This window comes from Pleurodeles waltl, chromosome 8, assembly GCF_031143425.1.
Source record: "Pleurodeles waltl isolate 20211129_DDA chromosome 8, aPleWal1.hap1.20221129, whole genome shotgun sequence".
Taxonomy (NCBI): domain Eukaryota; kingdom Metazoa; phylum Chordata; class Amphibia; order Caudata; family Salamandridae; genus Pleurodeles; species Pleurodeles waltl.
In genome coordinates this window covers 879,376,928-879,401,455 of record NC_090447.1, presented here as the reverse complement: position 1 = coordinate 879,401,455, position 24,528 = coordinate 879,376,928, and the positions used below count along the sequence as shown (strand labels likewise).

Sequence of the window (24,528 nt, the reverse complement as noted above, 5' to 3'; positions counted from 1 at the left end):
CACTTCTGAAGTGGAACGAAGTCAGCGCAGAACTGCACGAAGTTATATATCAGCATACAGGAGCCCAGCTTTTAGAATCTGTGGTTAAAAGCATACATCAGAATGTCATCCTTCTAAAAAGAGCCTTTTGAAACAGGATCATGTATTACTGTTACATCTTTGTGGTGTTCACTTTCAGTAATCCCAAATTGCATTGAAAGATAAGCTCCCATATAAAGAAGGATACACTAAGTATTTATATTGGTTAGTGTTAGTATATCTTAGCAGTAAAAAGTTGTCTCTTATTGTTTTACATTCATAGTAACGCACTGCCAAGGAGCATTTAAATCTATATAAATGGATACTGCTTGCTGGTGTACAACTGAAAGTATCAAAGTGTTTGGTAGGGATTTGGAGTTCTGCCTATCTTTAATGGATTGATGAGACTGAGAATGCTGGTAATAGTATCGCAGGTCAGCGGTAGACATAGACATGAAGCCAAATACTTTGGCAGAACTAGCTTTTTTTTTGCACTCAGTGACAACTAAAGAACTAAGCAGATTATCTACAAGTGTACCTCAAGCATTCTCGTCAAATAAGGTGACTACAGCTGTGTCTGCTTATTACAGAAACTGCTGATAATCCTCTTATTCCATCCCTCACCATCCTTCCAGCTCCTGGGTTTAGAAAACAGTTGGCATTTTTTTTTTAAATATTCCTCAGCTCCTGAGTTTAGAAAAGAGCTGATACTTTTCTAATATTCCCTTAGGGGAAATCAAAAAACCCTTATACTTCTAACAACAAAAGATATGTTGCTAAAAGAACACTATACCAATGCTTGGTAATACTATTCCCGGACTCGTATTTCAGGTCTTAACTTGTTTTTCGGCAAACAAAGGAAGCATCCTCTTCCCCTCTCTCAAGCAGGGGACATCACCACTGACTGCCAGCAGAATAAGCTGCAACACCCTTTTTTAAGTTTCATAATGTGAGTTCCAGTCTTTAAGATACAAGTTGGTTTCCCCAGAGCACTTTTCAAAGAGCAGCTTAAACCAAATGTTTTTTTAGGCATGTCACAGTATCCATAACATTCAAGTCTACTGGTACCACAGGACCACTTGCATCAGTAAGGAATGTGCACCGACATCAACCACAATCCCAGCATTTTCCTTACAGGGCATGACCAGAAATATCGTGGAGAAACACACTGTTTCCCAGAGACCTTTACAACTGGGGTATAAACCACAAAAGCACACGAGGATGGACCTAATGCAGACATGGTGTCCTTCTCAGTGACTCTATTTCGTGCTGCTGAAATTTAAATATCAGACACATCGGGTGAAAGTATAGTGTGCCTTTGCAGATAAGATTCTAGACATTTCTAACTCCCCTAATTCTAATCTCATTACATTAGGGTCAGGATAACATCATTCAAAATCAGCCCTCACACAACTGAAAACTGTACAGAAGTAAAAGCAAATTATCTATGGAGGGATGTGTATGATAATTATGTCCCAGCACTGCCATGAGGCCACAAATTATTTCCTAAAATGACACCTTAAAATATTTTTGGCGTGCCAAAAAACACTTTTGTGAAAAGGCTCCGACAGTGAGTTCAATTTGGGCTGTGGCTTAGTTGGTGGCATGTGCATAGACACTGAAAGTCTCTCATTTGAAGGAAACAAATGCTGATGGAGAAATTTACAAATACTTTGAAAAAGTCATAAATATACATTATTGTAAGGTGCCAACTGCACACTTTTTCCAATTCATAAACAATGTCTTCATTACACTCGAACAACTGGATGCAAATAAAGTTGGGAGATAACCACACCCCTTTCTCCCAAAGTGCCTTGAAACAGAAGCTTAAAACAAGATTGTGTGCTCAACCCTACTCTTTTAAACGTGTTTATTTCCAATCTGAGCACTCTGCTAGACCAAGCAGTATCCCACCCACCCTCTATTAGCGACCAGATCTTTACATCTTTACCATATGCTGGCAGTATTGTGCTTTTAAATCAGAATGGTGTGGGTCTTCAAATGCTTTTAAATGTTTTAAATGGGTATTACAAGGATATCTATAGGTCAGTCAACTTTAAAAATACAAACATTTTTTTTTTCATAAAAAGGTGAGGAAGATGGAAGCCTGCATTTGGGCAAGGCGACGATCAAAAGGAGCCAAAGTTATAAATATGTGGGAGTGTGGTTGCAGGATCGCATCTTTTACAGCAGCATGCACTGAAGTCTAAGCTGGCCTCATTATTCGATGTTTTTACCGGTGTTTTTCCATAAATTGTCAAGCCATTCACTAATTTCATTGTTACAAGTTACTAAAGGCAAAATTAATCCCAGCGTTATCCTATGGCTCCTTAGCATTGCCCCAAACATGAGGGCACTTTTTAAATGTTTTCCAAAGTAAAGTGTATGAACTGCTATTTCATCTCCCCACCAATGCATCACAAGCAATGGTGAGGCTTGAATTTGGGCTCATTGATCAACTGATCTTTCTGATTCACGGGGACACTGGTACATTAAAAGCGTATGCTTGGAAGGAGATGAAGACGGGGGCATCACAGAAGGAATGGAGGTTCGCATTGAATTCTGCCCTCAAAGCCGTTCAGACAGAATCATTTGGAATTAAAACCTACCATTTAAAAGCTTTAAACTAGTAAAGAATACGGATTTACAGTGGACTTCGTTATTGGGAGCTAAGGAAAAAAAGTAGGAAAAGAAGGCACAGCAGGATGTCACTGAATTCCTATAAGTGGCTGCAGAACCAAAGCAATCTAGCTGAAAGCTGTAGATAGTATTTTAAATTAAGGGTTATGCAAGTATGCTTTGAGTCATTTTCTTAGTTAGACCTGCGGACAAAATGGGTGGTTTCGGCCCCTCATAATAACGTGTAGGCTGTATACCTCATCAAGAAACTATTCTGCACCTCCTTTGTATTTGCCTTAGCCTTCTAGCAGAACTGAGAAATTGGGTACCACCGCTATTTCTCCAATTCGGCATCAGATCTTACAAAGAGGGAATCACTGTCATTTCGAGGTGTGACTTTCCTGTAGTCACGGTTCATTTCATCTTAGCTGTAGCCGTCCGCCTCCAGTGGAGGAGATTCAGCTGGGTTCGCTCAGCAGCCCCTGAAATCATTACGGGAACCGCTGGGGGCACTCAACAACCATCGTCGCTATGTTCACATTTTATCATATATTTTAGTCTGCTGCCAGCATGAAAGCCGATGTCGGCCCAAAGCATTTTAGCGACCCATCCTTAAACTGCTTTACCATATGTAAATGTGCTGATCAATTGTCTGTTGCTAGTTTGCAGTGCTTTAGTTTTATGGATCAATTTATCAAGGAGCTTTTAAGGATTGTATCAAACCACAGCACTTTAGTATTGCATGCTTGATATGACCTTTGGCACTTTAGTGATGTTGGGTTGAACTGTCACTTGTTTAAAGATGGCAGCTCTAAAAGGATGTCCCAGAGCGTTAGCGTTTAAGTGAGTTTGCTCAAAGCGGGCACAGTATATTGCTGGCCCGTCACCGGGTGCCGAAGACTGAATCTGGTTTTGCTTGGTGGGAAACGCTATTTTAATTTATATCGCACCTTTAGCTTCCAGGGGACAGGTTCTGTGCACTGATTAATGTAGTACCTGTTTTCTACTTTATTGTAATGTTTATGGGTTTTATTAACAGGAACAATCCACTACTTGCCCAACAAATATTGCACACTGCATAGAACGGGTATAGGAACATTTGAAATTCATTGAAATGTATTACTTTTTACACAGAATTAGTGCAACTGTGGTGAAATCTCAGAACTTTCGGCAAATGAAAAAATAAACTTCTATGTATCCAATATAAATACTCATCCATTTTTGGAAAAGGCAAAACATGCATGCAGGATCCTACTGCACACCTGAAATTCAGCGCCTGGACACCCTCACTGGTGACAAGCAGCCGTCTAAAAATTCACCTTATATTACATACAAATACTTGGTTTTAAGCAAGGGAAAATATAGAATGCAACAATAAAGTCTTCTTTTGGTGAGCAGACTACCAGTGGAATATCTTCCTAAATTAATATTTGACAAAGTTCCACTGTCTATTTTATACCTCTTGAATTGCTTTATCTGCTGCTAAAGAAAGGAACCTATATGCACGGGCGCAACACAAAAGCTATATGTCTAAGATGCACATTCCGCCAGGCACGTAAAACATGAATATAATGGACATTTACAGTAATCACCACACAGTTATTTATTTATTTTTAAAGTGATTTTAGTTTACCTAGCAGCCCATGCAAACGGCATTCGGTATTGTCCCAGTCTGTGGCACATCTGCTTTGCATTTTTTAAGACCTTTTGTGCAACCTGGAGAACACAAAATATTATTTTATTTTTTGTAATATTTTTCCACTGACATTGAGAGGGTGAATGCTTGACTTACGTCATGTAGGAGAGGCTGATTATTGTAAGACGTGTTGTGGGTAGAGAAAAGCATCAGCAAACAGAGTTACGGACACGCTTAAAACACTAAACACAGTGAATGTGCTGCTCGTAACTTTCACATTAAAAAAAAATAGTTAATGAGGGTTGCCCAACGGTCTGGTAAATGTTTAATCTCTTGCTCACTGCAGTTGATGGCCCGTTATTTTGACTGGAGCCCTAGAGAAACACACAACCCTTCCTGCTATATTTATATTGTGGCAACTGGGAGTGGCCCAAATTAATTTTAATTCAACGTGGCTTCTGAATATTATTTTTGGCCTTTTTTTTTTTATTAACTCCCATGTTTCACTCAATAAAATTACATTACAAACTATTTCAGGTGATAACGGAGCGTTAGATAGCAGGCAGGATAGCAAGAGGGGCCCAAAGGTTCTTATGAACACCCCCGACTTAAAAATTGGTTAAATAAGGAGCCAAAAGACATTGACTGACTGAAAATAATTCTGAGCCGTAATAGCCTATGTCCTACGTTCTTTACCTTGTGATAGGTTGGCAAACAGAAAACGTATCCAACACCTAGCAACACCGAATTTTAGCAGTGGATAGACCACTTCAGGTGACAACACTATCCACCTCATTAGGTGAAATCTAACCACAATCCCTGATTAGGAACCTCTCGCACAGGAGCTTGTGATCAGCCCATCGGCACCATTTGTTGTAAGCTAGAGACACTCCAATGATGATGCAATCTACCACATACTTGGGAGGGGTCAATGTCCTTATGCACCTAATCCAAATATACTGAATCAGGTCTACAGGCAACGAATCCACAATGGATAGCCCAGAAAGTTTCTGGTACTCTATTAAGGACCAACGCACTTTATGAGGACAGCTACAATATTAGAAAGAAGTTTTTATGCCCCTTTTTAATTTCCTCTTACACTCAACTTTTCATGTGCATCAGATTTAATACTGCACTCAACATATATTGCACCGTGTGTCATTATATTTCATGGGTTCAGCATCACTCCCTCCAGTTAACAGGGCACCCAGAACAAGGCACCACATTTTTTTCAATATTTAGTCACCCTGATTAACCTTTATTCTAATTCTCAGTAGTCTAGTATTTTCGTTGAGAGGTAATATTAGGAGTCGGTGTCACTACCATTTTCTGGAAGTTATCCTCTAAGATTTGATGTATATGCATCACAAACTGACCATGTCGCAGGACTCCACTTACACTTATGGGATCTTATGGCTTCCTGACAAGTATTGTAGTGTATGAGCCAAAAATGCGCTTGTGAATTCTGGAGTGGCTCCCTCACTGTATCTCTGAATGTCGATATACACTTAGAGACAGCAGAAGTCAATCAACTAACAGCACAATCCCATGCCACTTTATATCAGACAAGTTAAACTAAACATGATTAGTAACTTGCTGCTGGTTTATGGGGGGCACTGGGGATTCCTATTTGAAATCAGCTTTTCGCTAACAGTAGAATAGCAAGTGGTGCATTTGTGCAGCCAAAAGGCCTAAGAGCAATAAAGCACTCGGCTGCCTTTCTCGAGTCACTTAAAAATGTGAAGAGACCATACAATATTCTATAAATATTTAAACAACATAAATATTTAATTGTGAATTATGCAGAGAGACATTAACAGAGTCATGTGGCAAAACAATGTGTCCTTCAATTGTCCCTCCGAACAAAACAAAAAAAGAGAAAGAACTGGCTAAATCCATACCTCATAAAATGCTAGCATGTTAATTTCCAAGATTTTTACACTAAAATTATACAACACTAATATTACATCATATTGCTATTTTTATCTACATAGTCCTTGAAAAAAGATGACATACCTTGGAGGAGTCTGAACTTTTCATGTAAGGCTCCGCACAGTGAGCAATGCTTCCCTGTAGGACTTTCTCTATTCGAGCAACGAGAAAAATGTCAGGATGCGGACAGGTCACCGAAAATATTCCCTAGAAACAATAAAAACATTTTTACAAGGTGTCCACAAATCAATAAACCACCTATCTATTACACACATCTTTTGTAAAATGTATCAGCAAAGGCACGCCAAATAAATCAAGACAATAATATGTTTTGTCATTAGCATTTAAGACCGACTGGTCAGAAAGACAAATATCAGCCCCAGAGAGTAGAGTAAAAACAGAAACGTACCTTTTGTTCCCCGCCTGAACAGAAAATGCAAAGTGAGCTGCGAGATTATTTATTGATCTTCACAGTTTAACTGAGGCATACGAACTATATGAAAACTATCACTTTATGTCTCTTGGCATTTGGCATGCAAGATGCAACAAAAACACAAGACAAGCTGTACAGGTAGGCATAACAACCCTGTCAATCTTTTACATGTGTTCCTCTGTAAGTGATTAGCACTGCTCTCTGCAAGTTGTCTAAATGAAATGTGCTGAGGTAAAACTAAGCCTGCTTATTATGTTAGTGTCTTGCAGCTTATGGGAAGGATGAAGCATCTATTGCTTTAGGGGAGAGGTGGGACATTCACTAGGGTCGCTATAATGAGAACATTAAAATATCCGCTTGGGTAGAACACAAAAGAGGAAAAAAATAATTGAGGGAGTCCTAGAATTAAGGATTGGGAAATGATATTTGCAGGGGTTTAAGGTGTAATCGCAAGTGTTTGTTCAGCATGGAAATACCGCCCTGCAGGAGCAGTGAAGGGTAAAGTGTGCAAGCACATTCACAGGCACTTCATGATAAGAAAGGCAGGGTCTAGCTATAGAGTAAGCAGGTCCTGAAATATTACATTATGAGGGGAAATGGGTACCACAAACAAACGGGTATGGTGGTCTTTTTCAAGTAACAATATCGAATTGTGCTTGAAATACCAATATTTAATCAGGAAAGTTCCAGTGGTCATTACAAAAAAAAAAAAAATCAGGCAGTAAAAAAGCCAGTTGGAAACACACGAGATTTCTTCAACTACTGTTCCCAGAAAGTACAAGATACATACAAAAACATCCAGTGACTCTCATATTAGTGGGTGTCCTTGTTGCCTTGCATGAAAACAGATAAACAAAAGTGCGGAGAACATGCTAATGATGTTTGTGGCCTGTTCATGAATGAGGAACTCATAGCATCTGAGCTGTGACATCCAACCACTGCCACTGAAAATAGGGATAGAATTTTCCTTCAGTACCTGCTTTGGATAGTGTAGCATGGATTCATGAATGATGTTGGGGATCCGCTGCAAACAGTCCCCGCTGCCGTTCATCAGCTGTTGCGGAGCATTTGGTATCATCTGTCTCACAGAGGGATGGTTCAGATCCACATTGAAGTCTGCTGAAATTTTTCGGTTGTGCTTGATGTCAAATAAGGATAAGGTGATGAAGAAAGGCTCTACCTGAAAAATACATTTCAAATAAATAAGGGTCTTTTAGGTCTAGGCTTTAGGTTCTAGGCAGACCAGCAATATACAAGGCGAATTTGGGCCAGGAGGTGTCATTCTAGGCTGACGAACCACACTGAACCACAATTTAATTTGCTGTTGAAATTGCTGCTCGATATCTGAGGGTTGTGCGGGAAGAATGAAAATGGTGCTAGACAAACAGTGTCACACGAGGTAGTCACTTGACACAACAATGGCAAGCCCTGTGATAACATTTAAACAATCCATCTAAAAGAGTGGTCTACACTGTGGGTAATCAATTGGCTAGACTCAGCTTCAGAGCAGCCAAAAGATCATCTCCAGTTTTCACGGTCAAGGCCCACAATAAAATGTGATAAAGTGTAGGGAAGACTGACCTAGTGAACACAATAAGAAACTGGGAATTAGGAAAGGGGGATTGAACTTAGGTGGTTTTGTTATATGGGTAGAATGAGCATAACGTTTGTATTCTATGTGCCACATATGTCCATGCAGAAGTGGGGGAAATTGATCTGTGTACCAGTTTTGCAAAATGCAATGGACTGCATTGCTCACTGGCAATCCCCATTAATTGACTCCAATCTTCATGACTACTGTTATTAACCATGAGGTCATCGGGGTATTGGAGGCAAGAAACATTCTCAGTCTGACTCTGTATAAGAAAAAACACAACAAAAGCAGAGAGAGTTATCTAGTCACCACCGGGCACATCCTATACACCAAATGAGTATGTCTGATTACTAATAATTTGCTGGTTATAAATGACATAAGATAAAGACAACGCAAAATGAGAAGAGCCTTGGGGAACCACCACGATGTTCTGGTTGTCATATCTCGTAAAAGTGAGCATACATGGAATCTCAAATCTACTACTCCAATAGACAAACACCTTGACACATTTCTGATTAGATGAAGAGAAGACCCATTTGACAACAAAGAGGTCAACTGCAGAGAGGAAAACATTTCCTTTCAAGATTTAAAGTTAAGTAAACAGTGGTCCAATAGTGGCTAGACACCGACCTCGATCTACAGCTCATACATAGCTGTAATTAATCTGCTAAACCTTTGGGACAAAGATCAGACTGAACAGTAGCATCTGGCATAAGCAACATGAAATTCCATTAAGAAAAAGAAAGGTACTCAACTGTATTAAGATGAATATTCTGGTTCCAATGCGCACCATTCTACTAACAACTATGGTATTTCAAAGCCAAATGCAATCTTAGACTTCGGCAGTGTTGAAGTAACCAACTCTGCCATGAACACAAAAAAATATGTATGTATCTCAATAGTCATTTCCTCAATAAAATAACCATCATCAGTACAACAGTAAAATACTGTCACTGTTGATTTCAAGATATGCACGTACTCTCCCTTCTCTTTACTGACAATTTACTGTATTTCGTCCTAACACTGAAGCTCAAGTTCGTAAAGCAGAATCAGCACTTGGACCTTTTATTTTCTGCCACACACTGATGGTGAAGAGTTGTACCACAACCCTAGACCTTCCCCCGTAGGAGATTGCCAGTACTACCTATGCTGAAGGACTCAGACATCAGAAATGAAAAGATAACATACTTTCTCACTTTTAAAGCGCCCCACCATTGTTCCAGCAAATAAAATCCTCTGAGCAAACTTCAAATCTGCCATTTGTTACAAAGCCAAAGGAATGACAACTGGTATAGCACCTGCAGTTCCCTACTACGGCAGTTGGTAGAAGACATATAGCAGTCTAAAACTAAGTTGTTAACAAAATACAGTCACCATTCTTGGAAAACAGTTACCTACCCCATCAGAATAATGAGATCCACAGGAGCACTACAGTTCTGTTTTCTTTTACCCGTAGATTTCAGCTACTCATTCAGGCTCATTCGGTTGAAAGACATTACATTGATTTCAACAGAATACTGCATAAAAGACTACAATGGGAATAAGAACACCTGCAATCAAACAGTGGCCAGTAAAGGGAGCACAATACAGGTGATGCATACTCCCACAACCTCAAGTGGGACTAGGCACGCATAGAATAGTTTTTGAGATATGAATCTCAATATCAGGAATTCTGAAAGGTAAAACAGGCCCTTTAGCAACACTCAAGTTGGATGTGCACAAATCACAGTATCTTTGTCTGGGAGGGACAGATTTTTAGAAAGTGTTTACTCATCTATTATCAATTGTCTTCAAGGGCACCAATAGCCAATATAAATGAGCTTCTGATGATTATGAAAATCTAAGTAGATGTGTGTACTATGTATAATCAAAAAGAGGAATGCAGAGAAGGAGCAGTTCACCATTGATTGTGTGGGTAGGCAGACATTAAAAAATAAAGCGAACAATGACATGATCTGAAGTTACTTCACAAACTGACTTTGATGGATGGATGAGAACAACATGGGGGCAAGGATACGGTCTTAGACCTATCCATAAGAAAATATCTGAAGCAATCCAAGGTTGAACACTGTATATGAGTCTGTGCAAGTCTAGTGATCAAGATGGTACCAATGGTGTTTAAGGCCAGAGTTAAACTGCAAAGATAGGGCTTTGACAAAAGGATCTGCGGTTGCCCACGACATCTGTAGACGCCAGGCTTCCATTTGGGTGAAAGGCAATCTAGGTTTGGCCAAACAGATCATTCCCTTACACAAATGAATATATTCCATTTAATTCTGTGGCTTTGCAGAGTGTAGAAATTTTCACTTAGACCAATAACTGTCAATACAAGACTGAGGTTTATGAAGTAGCAATGTGATAATGACTGAAATGAAGGAGACAGTGTCCCAGTTGCAAAATAGGGATTCAATTATTTTCCTAGTAAATTACTCATACATGAAACTGATACCAGCTTCATAAAACGTTTTTGGATAGATATATACCGAACAAGGGGCTTTATATTTTGTGCAGGACCTTGTGGTTGCAATATGCAGAAAATGCTAAGGAGGTATCCTTCCCATATTACCAGTCATACTACTTAGCTCACCAAGTCTACTTTGGTTTCGTCCATAAACTTTCACAATTACAACAAAGGTCCATATGCTGTAGATGAACTAATAGCAGTTAGTACTAATTAAAACTGAGTATGCCAATAGTAGTACAGTGGACCTTTTCTACCTCTGTAGCATAAGATTTACTCAGAAGATTATTTTAGTGACCACAATGCCCATATAGTATTAAGAAAAGATGACTGGCTCAAAAACTGCCTGAAACAAATCAGCCAAGAAGGCCATAATAGCCAGATACATTAAGAAGTCTCCAATTTAGACTTTGCCTCGCCCATGATCAGACCACTGCACTAGGCATTCAAGTGTCTGGCTACAGACAGCTTCACCCCAACTGGGAACAGGCCAGTAGTAACAGGAACTATTAAAACTAACTGACTGAATCTACATGATGAACGCTGACATGCCTATCTCATCTATCATCTAAAAAATGATTCTGTACTTTGAGGCAAGATTGGCAGATGATAAGTAGAACTAGACAAAAACAAAATGTCATTATTTTGTACCTAACCTGCACATTGAAGCCAGAAAGACTTAGGACTTTTCACAAGTATCCACAAATGCCAAAATACATCAGCAAAAAGTAGCACACTGACCCTGGACTTACAATGCATCTGCACTCATCGGATAAAAAACTACTAAAGATCACCAAATATGCAGCAAATCTAAAGGATGTAAACTCATTCACTCCAGGGATCCCAGCTATGGTAACTTCTGCTTGCATTCACTCACATGACATCAACTACCTTGAACCCAGTTTTAAAAAAAAAGTAACACACATTTTGTCAATGACTTCTACAGATGCTCTCGTCCTACCAGGAAGTGCCTGGAGGGGTGAAGTTCCCAAAGGCAGAGATGTGTGCCACTTCATTCATAAGACGGCTCCATCACTTACATAATCCATTCATTCACATAATTCAATCAACGACTTGTTTATTTCCCCAGGCTAGAATTGATATACTATTGAACTTTCCAAGGGAAACTTGGTTAGACTTTTTTAAAAAAGATAGCCCATTTACCTGCATTTTGTTCACTCTCAAATACCAAGATTAATTTATAATCTGTTCTATTTTGAGGACATAATCCTTGGTTTCCAGCAGTTATTTAGAAAAATACCCTTGGAAAAGGACAGGGATAGTACTTGAATCTAACATAGGCAAGGCTGTTCAAAGCAAATTGACATTAAAAGCTAGAGACCAAATACAACAAGGGTATTATGGTCCAAAATCATCATTCAAGAGAACAAAAATCCTTCTAGATCTACATGGCATATGTGACTCCTCTGTACTGACTGTGTATCATATGGTTATATTGATTATGCCAAACGTTATTCTAATTGATACCTCAATCGGAATGATTTTGTTTTACTTGTACACTCAAACCTAGATGCCAGACTGTGTGGTCTCTATAACCTGGACCTCAAATTGGATTAATTTCCATAAGCACTAGAGCTCCTCTTCACATAGTTTGTAAAGTAGACAAAGTTTTCTGTACAGGCTTTGTGCTGCATGAAGAAACTGAGTCAGGGTAAGAACGATCCTGTTACTGGTGACTCTGCACTACCTGGTCAGAACAGCGGCCAAGCCTGGCCAAGGACAAGCGTACAGCTAAAATGCTCCAGTTAGCTGTATGCTGCCTCTGGAGTGAGATCTCTGGAACCGGACTTTCCAACCTGGGTAATACAGGAGAATAACCAAGACACCTGGGAAACAGTTATTTCCTCTAAGGAAGGAGGTGCAACAAGTCCACCATGTCCCAATGTCTGCGCCATGACTAATAATTAAAATAGTAGCAATTCTGTGCACTAAGTGTATACAGATATCTGTGTGCATGCATCACAGAAGGTATGCAGGAGAAAAGCAAGATATAATTGCAAATAAGAAAACACCGGGGTTAACGACTGTACGACCATCACTAAAGTAGCTACAAATGCCATAGGTTAAAAAAAAAAAAAAATCCCCAAAATCCCAACCTAACAAGAAGGAAAAACGATGTACTGGTATGACTCCTAGGCTCCACTGAGAAGGCCCAGCTGCAATATGAGGCAGAATGTCCCAAAAAGTGGCTGAAAGACATACTGATAAAATAGCTTTCCTGAACAGTTAAATAAGCATCCATATGATTATTCATTTCCTATTCTCAGAAGACAAAAAAAAGAGGTAAAATATATCACTTTGACAGTTATAATATGAAATAACAAAGATATATTAAAACATTACTTCAACTTGATGAGCCAAAGGGCCCAAGGGACATTTTTAAAAAAGCCATCTTTGAGAAAACATGGTTGAAACGCTCTGGAAATTACAAAGATGCATAATTGATTTAATTAATATGCAAAAATGACAATGGATTTCCTTCCAAGGAAAGAAAACGTGTTCTAAGTGACAAATGTTGAAAACAGCAAAAAATGAATGACAATCAGGATGCCAACGGAAAAGATAAGATGTCATAACAGAGATACGTGTATATTAGGTCTCTAAATTCAGATTCAATGAGATGTAAGGTTTACACACTACACTGCAGAAGGGAGAAAAAAAGATTAAAGACTTTCATTCTTCACACATTTAACACCAACCATTAGCACCTTGTACGGAAAGCGGAGATTGGCATAACCAATCAGATATGCTTATAATACCTGGTTTGCCTGCAATTTAGGCTCAGTTAAACCTGAAGTATGCCCGTGAACCTGAGGGGGATTACACGGCTTGTGTCTGTCCATTCAGGTTAACAGATTGGGGGGAGGGTGGTGTAGCGGATACTAATAGCTTTATTTCTGACATGATGCTGGACATTAACAGTAGTTAATTGTCAATTTCCATCAGACAAGTTCCTTTTGTAACCCCAATTATGGGATGAGAAATTAAAAATAGTTAACAACCTGAGCAGTAGGCAATAAAAAATATTAAAGCATCTAAGGGAAATTCTGTTAGTAGTTTCCATTATATAAATTTCCATTCTTAAAAACATTACTTAGGGCACTTTTATATAAATCTTGCTAAACTTCTGCACCAAACAACAAAAATGAAAACACTATTTTCCACATACATGTAAAGTATAAAGCCCCCGACGCAAGTGTATGTGCAGACGACTGAGACATCTGGTTAACAGGGTGGCCCCTTTTAATGCCCTGCCTTTGAACTTAGCTGATTAAAAACTTGGCAAAGGGAACTAGCTTTCCTTCAGGGGGCAATAAAGAGAACACAGCTCTGAAAAAATGGCAAAGCGGACAACAAGACCAGTAATAACACGTTTCAATTACATTTGTTGTGGGTCCCTCTTCGTTTTCGGCCACGCAGCTCTGAAGGTTGAAAGCTAAATCATTGCATTTCACGAGGATTCTTTTGCCAAACTTCTCTTCAAATGGCTTCACTTCCGGCTCAATACCTGAAAAATCAAGTTTCTTAAAGAGGAACAAAATATGAATTGATTAGAATTAAAATGACCGACAGACATACAAAAGAATCTGTTGCACAACTACAATCAAATGTTAGCACAACTAACATCAAATGTTAGCACAACTGGTAATATAGAGTACAAAATCACTACCACTCGAATTCGAAAGTACACATAGCCGTACTGACGTTGTACATACAATGATATTTTGACAGAAGTGCAACACACTTTTAATTTCACCTCAGGAATATCAAATAAAATATTATCTTCCACAGGAAGGTACACCTAAGAGTGGGGTGGGCCAGTTTCACAAATAATCGTGCTAACGACCCTGCAACACGTACCCCTTTGGTGCTGGATCTAAGCTGGGTGGTATTAGGAAGGGTAGCATTTTAAGTAGGCTAAAAAGGACCCTAAGCACCAACGATAAAGAGGAAAGATAGTAGTAATCAATAAGTGACAAAAAAGAAATCCCACAATGGTAAATAGTTTTTTTTTAATACATTTGTATAGAATGAATGCACCCAGCCGTTCTGAAGCAATTTTGCATGGATCATTACTTCAGCAGAAAAACTAACGCTAACGTTTATGGTCATTCCAATACAAAGGTTGCGAGCTCGGTAGCTTTTCAGCAGTCACTTAATAGAGGTGCTGAGGCGGGCATGGAGAAATGGTGAAGGGAGCTAAACCTGCGACTCTGAAACACCGCAACCCAAGTTTTTTGATACATGTGCTTAGTGTAGCTGACACAGTGCAGGCCCTTGCCACTTGGCATGATCGAACTGCTCCACTTTCCGGATCTGCTGCAGTTGTTTCAAGATGTTTTCCTAGAATTCATCTCTATCCCAGCATTTCATCCAAAATCCTGCCTCAAACATGTCCACATGCGTCCAGTAGGTGACATCATTATCTCATGCAGCTCTAATAAGCGTGCAATTCAAACTTTCCTTTACTGAAAACAGTGGGCACACCCTTCAGGATGTCCTTAGCAAATAAAAATCACCATGACAAATTAGACCAGGCATAGTTTCCTAATGTATCTCTTACAGGTTCTGAAACATAGTGAAAATCGTTATGTCCACCCTCTCCCCCCTTTACGCAGAATTCAAGTTTTCTTTCCTTTCAGGACTTCCTTTCCCCACATCCCGCCCCAATGTCGCTTCTTCCAGCACATCACAGCCAGGACTCGACAAAGGCACTACATCTGAAGCCAAGAGTACAGGTCATATTGCAATCACTCCCTGTGTCAACAAGCACTATTTTATTTGGCTAGTCCTTCAGTCTAATCTGCCCGGTATATCCTGCCAGAACATAAAGAAACAACGAATCAAGAAGCATTCTTTCCATCCACGAACCTATGTGTTCACGTGTTTTTCCAGAGATGTCACCAAAGCACTCCTCCACTCCAGAATTACAATGACTTGCATCATGAAAATGAATAAATCCTTGTGATCAACAACACACAATCCAGGTTTACAAATCTAATGCTAAAACAGGAACACTAAATATTCCAAAGATGCATAGCTTACTGTATACAAAACCAAATAAATCGACAAGTGCAATAATGGGCTGGAAATCTAACAAACAAGAACACGTTACACCACGGTTCGAGTAGAATGATCCATGGAATAACTAGGGCACTGTAATCACTCTGTGGTCATATTCATTCATCTATCCTTTCATGGCCCTCTTATCCACTAATGCAAGGCAGAGAGATGTGGACCATCAGTTGAAAGCGTCAAATGTATGTATAGACTAGACCATACATGGCATTCACTTTCAATAACTGATCTATCTTACTTTATTAACAAAATGTCTTAAGTAGTTTTACAAAATCAATTGTAGGCACTCTATTTCTTACCTGTGAATCAGAATCCAAGACAAACAGCTTCACCCTGCTTTCATTTTTTAATTTGGTTTCTGCATCTCGGGAAATCTAAAAACAAAAACAAAATAGTCACATCAGGTCAGGGTCCTGCTTAATAAATGCCAGTACCTTTATGTAGGTATAATGAGGTATAGTGTGCAGAGTCCAGAGGCCAAAGTAGATAATGCTATCTTTTATGGTAGTGTGGTCGAGCAGTTAGGCTTATCAGAGGGCAGTGCAAAGCATTTGTTGTACACACACAGTGAAGAAAGGAGGGACACACACTCAACGACTAACTCCGGGTCAATGTTTTTAGATAGCAAAAATATATTTTTGTTGCTTTATTACAAGAACCAAAAGATCTTTTTTGCAGGTAAGTACAGTTGTAAGTAGGTATCAAGCATATGTATCAAATGTACTTTGTTTAGGAGTGGCAGATAAAGCAGTTTACAAGTAACACTTTTCAATTTAAAAGGTTGACAGTGCAGTTTTTCATAGGAACCAATGCAGTCCTAAGAGAGGAAAAGTGTTAGCACAGTTAACAGGTAAGTACTCAACTTATGAGCCCAATCTTCAGACTTCAGGGGTTAAGATTTCCACAGGCCAAAGTTCAAGCTGACCTCAAAGGTGCGCCACCAGAAACACAGGGCCAACCAGGTGCAGAGGTCAAAGTCGGCATTGGGTATTCAATGGACTCCTATGAGGACTTGGGGAAAACAGATTGCAGGTAAGTACGGCCAACTTCAGGACACAGACCTGGGGGTTTAGGTCAGTACCTGGGTGGGGTGGGGTGAGGGGTGAACAGATCAGCACCAAACACACACCCTCAGCGGCACCGGGCTGTGGATTTCAGGATGCAAACACAGCATCGGGCACCCAATGCTTTCCAATGGGGAAACCCCAGGGGTCACTAAGATGCTGCAGGCTAGGTCCAGCAGTTTGGTTCTGGAAAACCAAAGGAGAAGCACCCACTGGACGTTGCTGGATCATCAGTCTGATTCCTGAAGGCCAAGGGGCTGCAGATGCAGAGGTACCTTTGAGTGTCAGGAATAGTCATCGAATCCGGCCACGGTCAGGGGTCCTCTGGATTCAGACTGCAGGCATTGTTGTGTTGGCCAGGAGGAGTCAACCCAGGGTGGACGCAAGGTCAGAATCGCCTGGAGACCTTCTCTGCACTTGTGGGCCATCTGGACTCGGCTGTGGGCGTCGGGTGCAGAGTGGGCACTGCTCGCGGATCTGGGGCACTTCTAGTCGTTTTGGATGGTTTCTTCTGGACAGAGCCACGGTCCTCGGGAGTCCTTGGTCCTCTGCTGGGCAAGCTGCTGGTCCTGCAGGATGCGTCGCCTTTTTGGAGCAGGAGTCTTGAAGCTGCAGACAGGCTGGTATGGCTGGGGCCAAGTCAGTTGTCATCTGGAGTCTTCACTGCTGGGGTCGGCTATGCAGTCCTTATTCTTTCTTGTTTTTTGAGGTCACCAGGAATCTGGTAAGCAAGGGTCCGGGGTGCCCCTAAATACTGGATTTAGGGGCATTACAGGGGTCAGAGGGCAGTAGCCAATGGCTACTGTCCCTGAGGGTGGCTACACACTTCCTATGCCCACTCCTTTGGGGGAGGGGGCACATTCCTATCCCTATTGGTCCTGCTACTCCAAAACCAGATGGATAATTCTGCAAGGAGGGGACCACTTCAGCTCCGTACACCTTAGGAGTGGTCCTAGCTGCAGTGGTCACTCCTCCTTGTTTTAACTAATTTTTCCACCGGACCTATAGCCAAAAGTCGGGTTCTGGTTAGCAGGATCCCAGCACACTCTCAGTCAAGTCAGCATCAATATCAGGCAAAATGTGGGGGAGGGGGGTAACCGTGCTTAATAGGCCACTTTCCTACACTTTACAACAGTGACTCATGATTAGCTAAACTGACCATAGGAGACATTATTTTCATCATTCTAGCATGCACAGTTATCCTACGGAGTGAAGAGATAGTAACTTTCCAATACAAAGTACAACTGTGAGGGGAGTCCAGTTCAAGATGAGCCGTCCACAGCCAGGCAGGAGTATAACAAATGTAAAGAAGTTGCTCATGGGATGCTACGGCACATGAGCATCCATTCTGAATTTAAACACAATGCAAACACCACTTAGTGTCAGTTTTGGACGTTTTACCAGCAGGAGAACAAATGTTTCTTTGTTATCCGCATTTGTACATTCCGACTTTAATCGTCAACGTTTCTAACAATACAGGGAAAAAAACATTAGAGGGAAATACGTTTTGGAGGATTAAAAGAAGGAGACGTGCATCAGTTTGATTAGATTGCACTTGGGAAGATTCAGTTGCATTCATCAGTTAAGCACTTGTATTTTCAAATTTTTACTTAATGTTTGGTCTCCTAGGACTTTTAGTACTAATCCCAAGTCCATGGATCTCATTATCTTTTCCACATTTTGCCTGACACAGTGCAGTGCCTGCACAATACTTAAACTATGCAAAGAAATGTCGGACAGAAGGATGACGAGCATGAAGAAAGAAGAATGATGCGCCAATTTTAAGTATTTGGACCGTGAGTGGGAAACAGTTCTGATGGCATTAATGAGTTATGGAGAATAACTCCTCCGCTGTTTTTAATCCAATAAATCAATGTACGTTCAAAGAACTTGGACACAGCATTAGCAACTGACTTTGTGGTTTTCATGTTAATGTTAAGGCATTCCTGAAAGTACATTAGACGAAGCTACAGAAAAAAACACCACCGTGGTGATTCCGATATCTTAAGTCCTTGCTCTCCTTCACTCCAACCAGACTGCACTGGTAAGCGTCTCCAAAAGAACACACTCACTTTGTAATTTGATTTGCTGGGGTGTGCCTCTGTGAGCACAAATCCCACGCATAACCTGGCTTACCGGTCGTACCAACACCAGACGAACATGTTTTTTCTGACATACAAGACTGAATGATGGCGTATGCTATAAAGGGGTAACTGGGTGTGCTCAATTAGAGAAGAACAAGCACTATGCCGTCACACTCTCCCCCCTTCCAAACTGCTGGGAAATCTGATTTCACAGCCTAAAACACAGGGCGGGAAACATAAAAATGTCTTGACTAAGATTCAAGCAAATACATTGCGCAGAACATTCTGGTAGAAAGCTAGGTTTTCTTGTGGGAGATGAGGTATCCTCTAAGCAAGGCTTGCTAAGATAAACTGACATTCTAGGAAGATGTAAGCTGATTTAAAGTTTCTTTTCGAGGCTGTGCAAAAGACTCTAATGGACCAGAGAATCTGGACCCTGAAGAAGCACAAGGCAGTTCTGTAACAACAGTTGCTGTTTGGAGAAGGAAAGATGGAGAGACTAAAATCGAGAAATCAGTATAATTTCAGAACTTAAAAGCACTCTTGAATTTTTGAGGAGTGTTGTAAGTTATCAGAGATGACTTAAAAGCATATTTAATCTTCTTCAATCAGTCATGGAGACAGCATCTACCAAAGAGAACTTCCCAGATTTCAACCAAAAGACAGACTCTGGATGCTAAGTTAGTTTGAGGTGAGAAAAGATCTGTTCTGTGAAACGTACAGTCTGGAATACATTGTGCAATGCTTTGCTAGTGATCTCACACACAGGCAGCTCACTATGGAATCTCCTCAATGTATATGCTTTCATATTTTCCCATCTAGATTATCCATACTTGCAAGAATTTAGTTTGTCAGGGACAAGTTTGATGATAGTGTGTATAAGACAGACTCCATCCCTGCAGGTTTAAATTCAATAAGGCAGCAGCGTTATCTGTTAGGATATAAATAATTTCTTGTGATGGGGGGGGGGGGGGGAGAGAAGGGCACAAGACTCGCAAGCTCCCATTGGTTTATATGAAGATGTGTCCTCATAGATCCCACTGTATTAAAGTGCTTGTTAATTGGTTGTCCACAATACTGTGTTGAACCAGTGGTCATCATGAAGTACAGAAGAGGTTGAAATGAAAAACATTTTCCTTATTTTCCGTACTTCACCCACAAAGTTACTCTTGCACTTGAATGGGGAACCACACTCCTTTTCAACTATGGCTCCTGGTGCTGACCCCATTTAGAGGCAGATGTTGCTGAAGAGACGTGTGAAAGCATGGGGTCATCAGGATCAAGGTTTTCTGGAATTCGCAAACTGATACTGCATCGTGATTGCCCTAGGAAGTACACTGGAAATGTCGTCTTAAAAGTCATTATTGATCAATACCGAAGATATTATTAAAACAGGAGGCAAAGGTTCCAGAGTGCTCCTTCCAACTGTCACCTTGTTGCCACAACTCCAACATTCCAAGCCTAGGACAAGTCATGGTATCAAGGAAAAAACGGGGAAAGCAGCTGAGTAGGAAAAAAGGGAGAGAACAAGGAAAGAGTGTGGAGAGATCATAATAGTTTTTTTTCTAAAGCCAAAGGACTGGTGCTGGGAAAGCTAGATTCTAAGACACGTCTAGAGCAGCTTCAATAAGCTGAAACATTTGTGACTGCACCAATTGTGATTTATTTTGATTGACTGAAAATCAAAGACCAGTCACAGATTTGCAAAGACTACACAAATTCTTTGTGACATACATTTGGAAACTGGCCATACACTGACTCTTCACTGACCAATCTACAAACAAACGAAACGGTGGCTTCCCATTAGGCAAGGATATGCTTCACCAATGGGAGAAAGTTTGTAAACATTCTAAGAACAAATGTTAAATTGAATTGTAAGCATCTGTCCTGGAAGCCAACATCTTCGAAGGATGAATATTTCAAGTATCTGCAAGGCTATTTCTGACCTGCATATGACAACCACTCTTCCAGCAGAATGGCCTCCATAATTGAACGTAAAGTCATCAATGGGAAAGATCTCACAATAAACTAGCTCAGCTCAAAAAGATGTAGGATCTATCTGACGTTCTTCATCTCTTGTCCATGCTTTTTAATCTTCATGCAACCAGTCTGACAGCTCAGAGGAAAAGTTTGAATTTCCTCTTCACATTCTGGTGAAGAGATCAGAAATAATGAAGGACAAAAAGGAGGGACTAAAGGACAGTTCAAACTATACACCTTTTGAAGATGTTTAGCATCCATTGATACTGGTTAATACATGCCATTAATGATGAAATGGGAGCGCTCTCTATGCTTCTCAATGCTTACATGAATGTCTTGCTTCCCTGAGGGAAAGTCAGCCTCATTTTCTTACAAGTGTTGAGCTGCAGTTACAGAAGATGGGCGTTAAGTTTGCATTTTTTTCTTCCTGATTGTTTTCCTTTTTTATTTTTGCTCTGAATTTAAAAGCCCTAAAGTTCTGGGAAAGCTGACGGAACCATCTAAAGGTAAACCCAAAATGGTGTCCCTATTATTTTTGTGCAACTAGAAAGTACATACCCAAGCAATCTGCCAAACTGGTATGGCAGAGCAGAAATGTCAATATCCAATAATTTCAAAGGTATGATTGTAAAACTCATAGGGGTGAAAAATCTGGAAAAAAAAAGTTTTTTTATACATCTCATTTAAATTTAGGTGGTCTGCCAGTAAAGGGAGGGGTGCAACTTACACTAAAGGAGTGGGTGTACTGTGCACCAAAAAAGGTGCGAATATGGAAAGCAAAATATAACTGAGACTAGACTGGCTCTAAATGAAATCCGCTTGCCATCTTAGCATTTCTTTAGAGCGTCAGGTCCCCATAAGGGGCACCTATTCGAAAATATTAATGTTTTGCGGATCAAAAAGTAGTCAACAAGCCAGCTCATCCAATGTACAACTTTGGAACATAGGATGAACTCATTTTAATTGGTTTGGTATGATTTTGTGCTACTTGAGTTCATTCAAGCCACTGACCTGAAATACAAGAGGAACTTGTGACTTTTCTGTCAAGTCAAACATTAACCAAACTATCATCATCAAACAGTTAACACACTATCTGAAATTCCTTCTGTGAATAATCATTATACAAACAGCGTGCATCCTCTCAAGCCTCATAAGAGTCAGGATACAAAAAAAGACACGTCATTGAAAACATGTAGCTCTTTGTAGTTCACTCCACACCACTGCACCGCTTCCTGTCCACACAAAATATCAAAAGTTGTCCTGTTTGTTTTTTGTTGGTTCACTGTGAGCAAAACTAAATACTGAACAGCTCATTACTGCCGATAAAAACCAATGAACTCTACACGTGCACTTATTTTATGATTCATTACATAGTGTAAGCTGCAGTCCGCAGAAAACTAAAAACAGACTGTGTTTATTTTAAATGAGTAAGTATTCTATTACTGGCGGAGTGAACCAATGGTCAGGTGCTGGCACATTTGCAATAAACACATCCTTTTGAGACTTAAATTGTATGTCCATTCGAACGATGCTGCTGCAAAAGCTGCGTGTGGTGAAATCTTAATATAACAAAATACATTTCACAATACCGAAATTTGATATAAATATTGGTTTGTTCTTTTTTCCATTGGATTTATAAGTACTAGAGTTGTTATTTACTTACCCCTAATATTTACCTTATGCTGTTCTTGTTAAATAACTTTACCTAAAAATGCATTTGTTGCTATATAGGTTAATATAAAATGTTAGTTATTGAGGACTCTAACGTTTATACGATGCTTTACCATGGAAGACTAGTGTGAGAACTATGAAACGCTGATAAATCAGACATGCTACTCAGCATCACAGTGCCGTCTGCCAAACCCTCGGTCCGTCTTCTGCATTTAGAGATGGGAGTACCATAAAGCTTCTTTCACCGGCACAACAGTGAGGGGCATTACACCTCCCACCCTATTTAGGATGGCTGGAGCAATATATTTTTTTCTGTCCCTTACCATCGGGCAAAAACTTGGCAGAGAAGGACAAAAAAAAAAAATCACACCCAAGAGGAAAACCCCCAGGGTGTGTGAGTTGTTAGAGATTTGCTAACCCCTCCCGCCTGGCGAGTGCCCCACAGGTTCCCAGGCAGCTAGCATGCACCCAATCTTTCCTTGTGCCAATACAGGTGACTGCTGGTGCAAAATGGCCGCAGTTTACTTACTCAACATAATTAAACAATGCAGTTCAAGATCATAGCAAGCATAAACATCAGTGTCCCCAAATTGTTTGTAATTCCAGCTCAGTCCCTACAGCACCTCCTGACAGCATCTGTGGAAATGCCCCTTTCAGGCAAGAGTCTAGCACATCCTGCAACCTCTAGGCTACAGCTTGCTGGCAAGTGTTGTGGGTGGCTCCTTATGCCTACCAGGGCTGCAAGTGCCATGTTTGCCCTCTGCTGACCCTTGCACAGTGATAGCCTGCTCCCTGTGCCCCTGCCGTAAGGTATCTCAAGGGCAAGCACGTGAGTGGCTCCTCCCTTGGCTATAGCGCTCCTTCTGCTGTCCCTTCTGTGCTGTCTCTGCTACACTGCCTGTGGGTTTTCGACCTCAGGCAGCTCCCCCACCTGCTCCCCTGTATTGCTCTAATTAAAGCCTAGCAATTCGAGAACCTCCTCCCCCCCCCACCCCCCCCCCCATATTGAGAATAAACAGGCCAATACCTACGCCAGCAGGTGTACACCGTACTGCTCATAATATCCCTGCATTCTGAGGTTGATGAGCCCATGCCTCTCGAAACCCCACCAATTGGCTCTGCACAACTTTGACATGGTTACGTTTAATTTCTTTCTAGACTTTTCTAAAGCTGCATTGCCCAAACCCACTTCCATTTGAATCTAGTTATCACTTCCGACCAAATCAGCTCTGCTGGTCTAATAAGTCTGGTTACTGCTGTCAGTCCAGTTATCACGGCTCCGATTAAGTCCTTCCGACCCAGGTCAGCTAAGTCATTCCCCCGTAAATGTACAACTACCGCACCTGGCCTCCCTTCTCGTTGCACGGCACAGTGAACGGTAGGCAACAAATCCCTGGCTTGCCGATCCAGGAGAATTGTGTGTTGCTCAGCCACATTCCTTTGTACTCTCTGTGAGCAGACACCCAGCGCTGTGTCCTGGCAATGAACGAATGGACCAGTATCCATAACCCTGTGCGCCTGACCAGAGGGACCTGTCATAAGAGAAGAAATTATTTTAAATCCAGCCAGATGTAGCCGCGAAAGGCCCCTGATGCCCACCGTTCCTATCTGTTTGATCCGCTATGCACCCAGACTGCTGTCTACGTCTGCTGCTGCTGCTCCTATGTGGAATGAGAGCGGTGCAAAATCTTTGAATGGGAATCCTGCTGCGCTAATGGCCGTTCTGAGAAGTGCGTTGAATTGAAAACAGCTGAGGTATAATTCATCCTCATGTCGAAAAAGTGGCTGATCGACCAGGCCTCTGCTTTTTAAATATCCACGCTTGCAGCAGATGGGGCAGCATTTGCAGCTTACCAAGCAATATAGGCATGTGGTTTTGCCTCTGCCCTCTTGGTCTATTTTGGATCTGCATAAGCATATAGTCATGGAGCAGTCA

The 24,528-nt window shown here is 40.8% G+C and overlaps 1 protein-coding gene across 9 annotated transcripts in view; it reads right to left on the bottom strand.

Moving 5' to 3' along the window:
- Nucleotides 1–24,528, bottom strand: part of DOCK9 (dedicator of cytokinesis 9) — a 989,328-nt gene that overhangs the window by 443,058 nt on the left and 521,742 nt on the right. For all 9 annotated transcript variants that reach the window (XR_011194943.1, XM_069205169.1, XM_069205175.1 and 6 more), the window contains exons 10-14: nucleotides 16,093–16,167; nucleotides 14,098–14,238; nucleotides 7,615–7,818; nucleotides 6,290–6,412; nucleotides 4,271–4,353 (exon numbers count right to left, since the gene is read on the bottom strand). Coding sequence is in view for 8 of the 9 variants with exons in the window: in XM_069205169.1 (XP_069061270.1) it covers nucleotides 4,271–4,353; nucleotides 6,290–6,412; nucleotides 7,615–7,818; nucleotides 14,098–14,238; nucleotides 16,093–16,167 (626 nt within the window). In the remaining variant the exon portion in view is untranslated. The remainder of the gene's footprint in view (nucleotides 1–4,270; nucleotides 4,354–6,289; nucleotides 6,413–7,614; nucleotides 7,819–14,097; nucleotides 14,239–16,092; nucleotides 16,168–24,528) is intronic.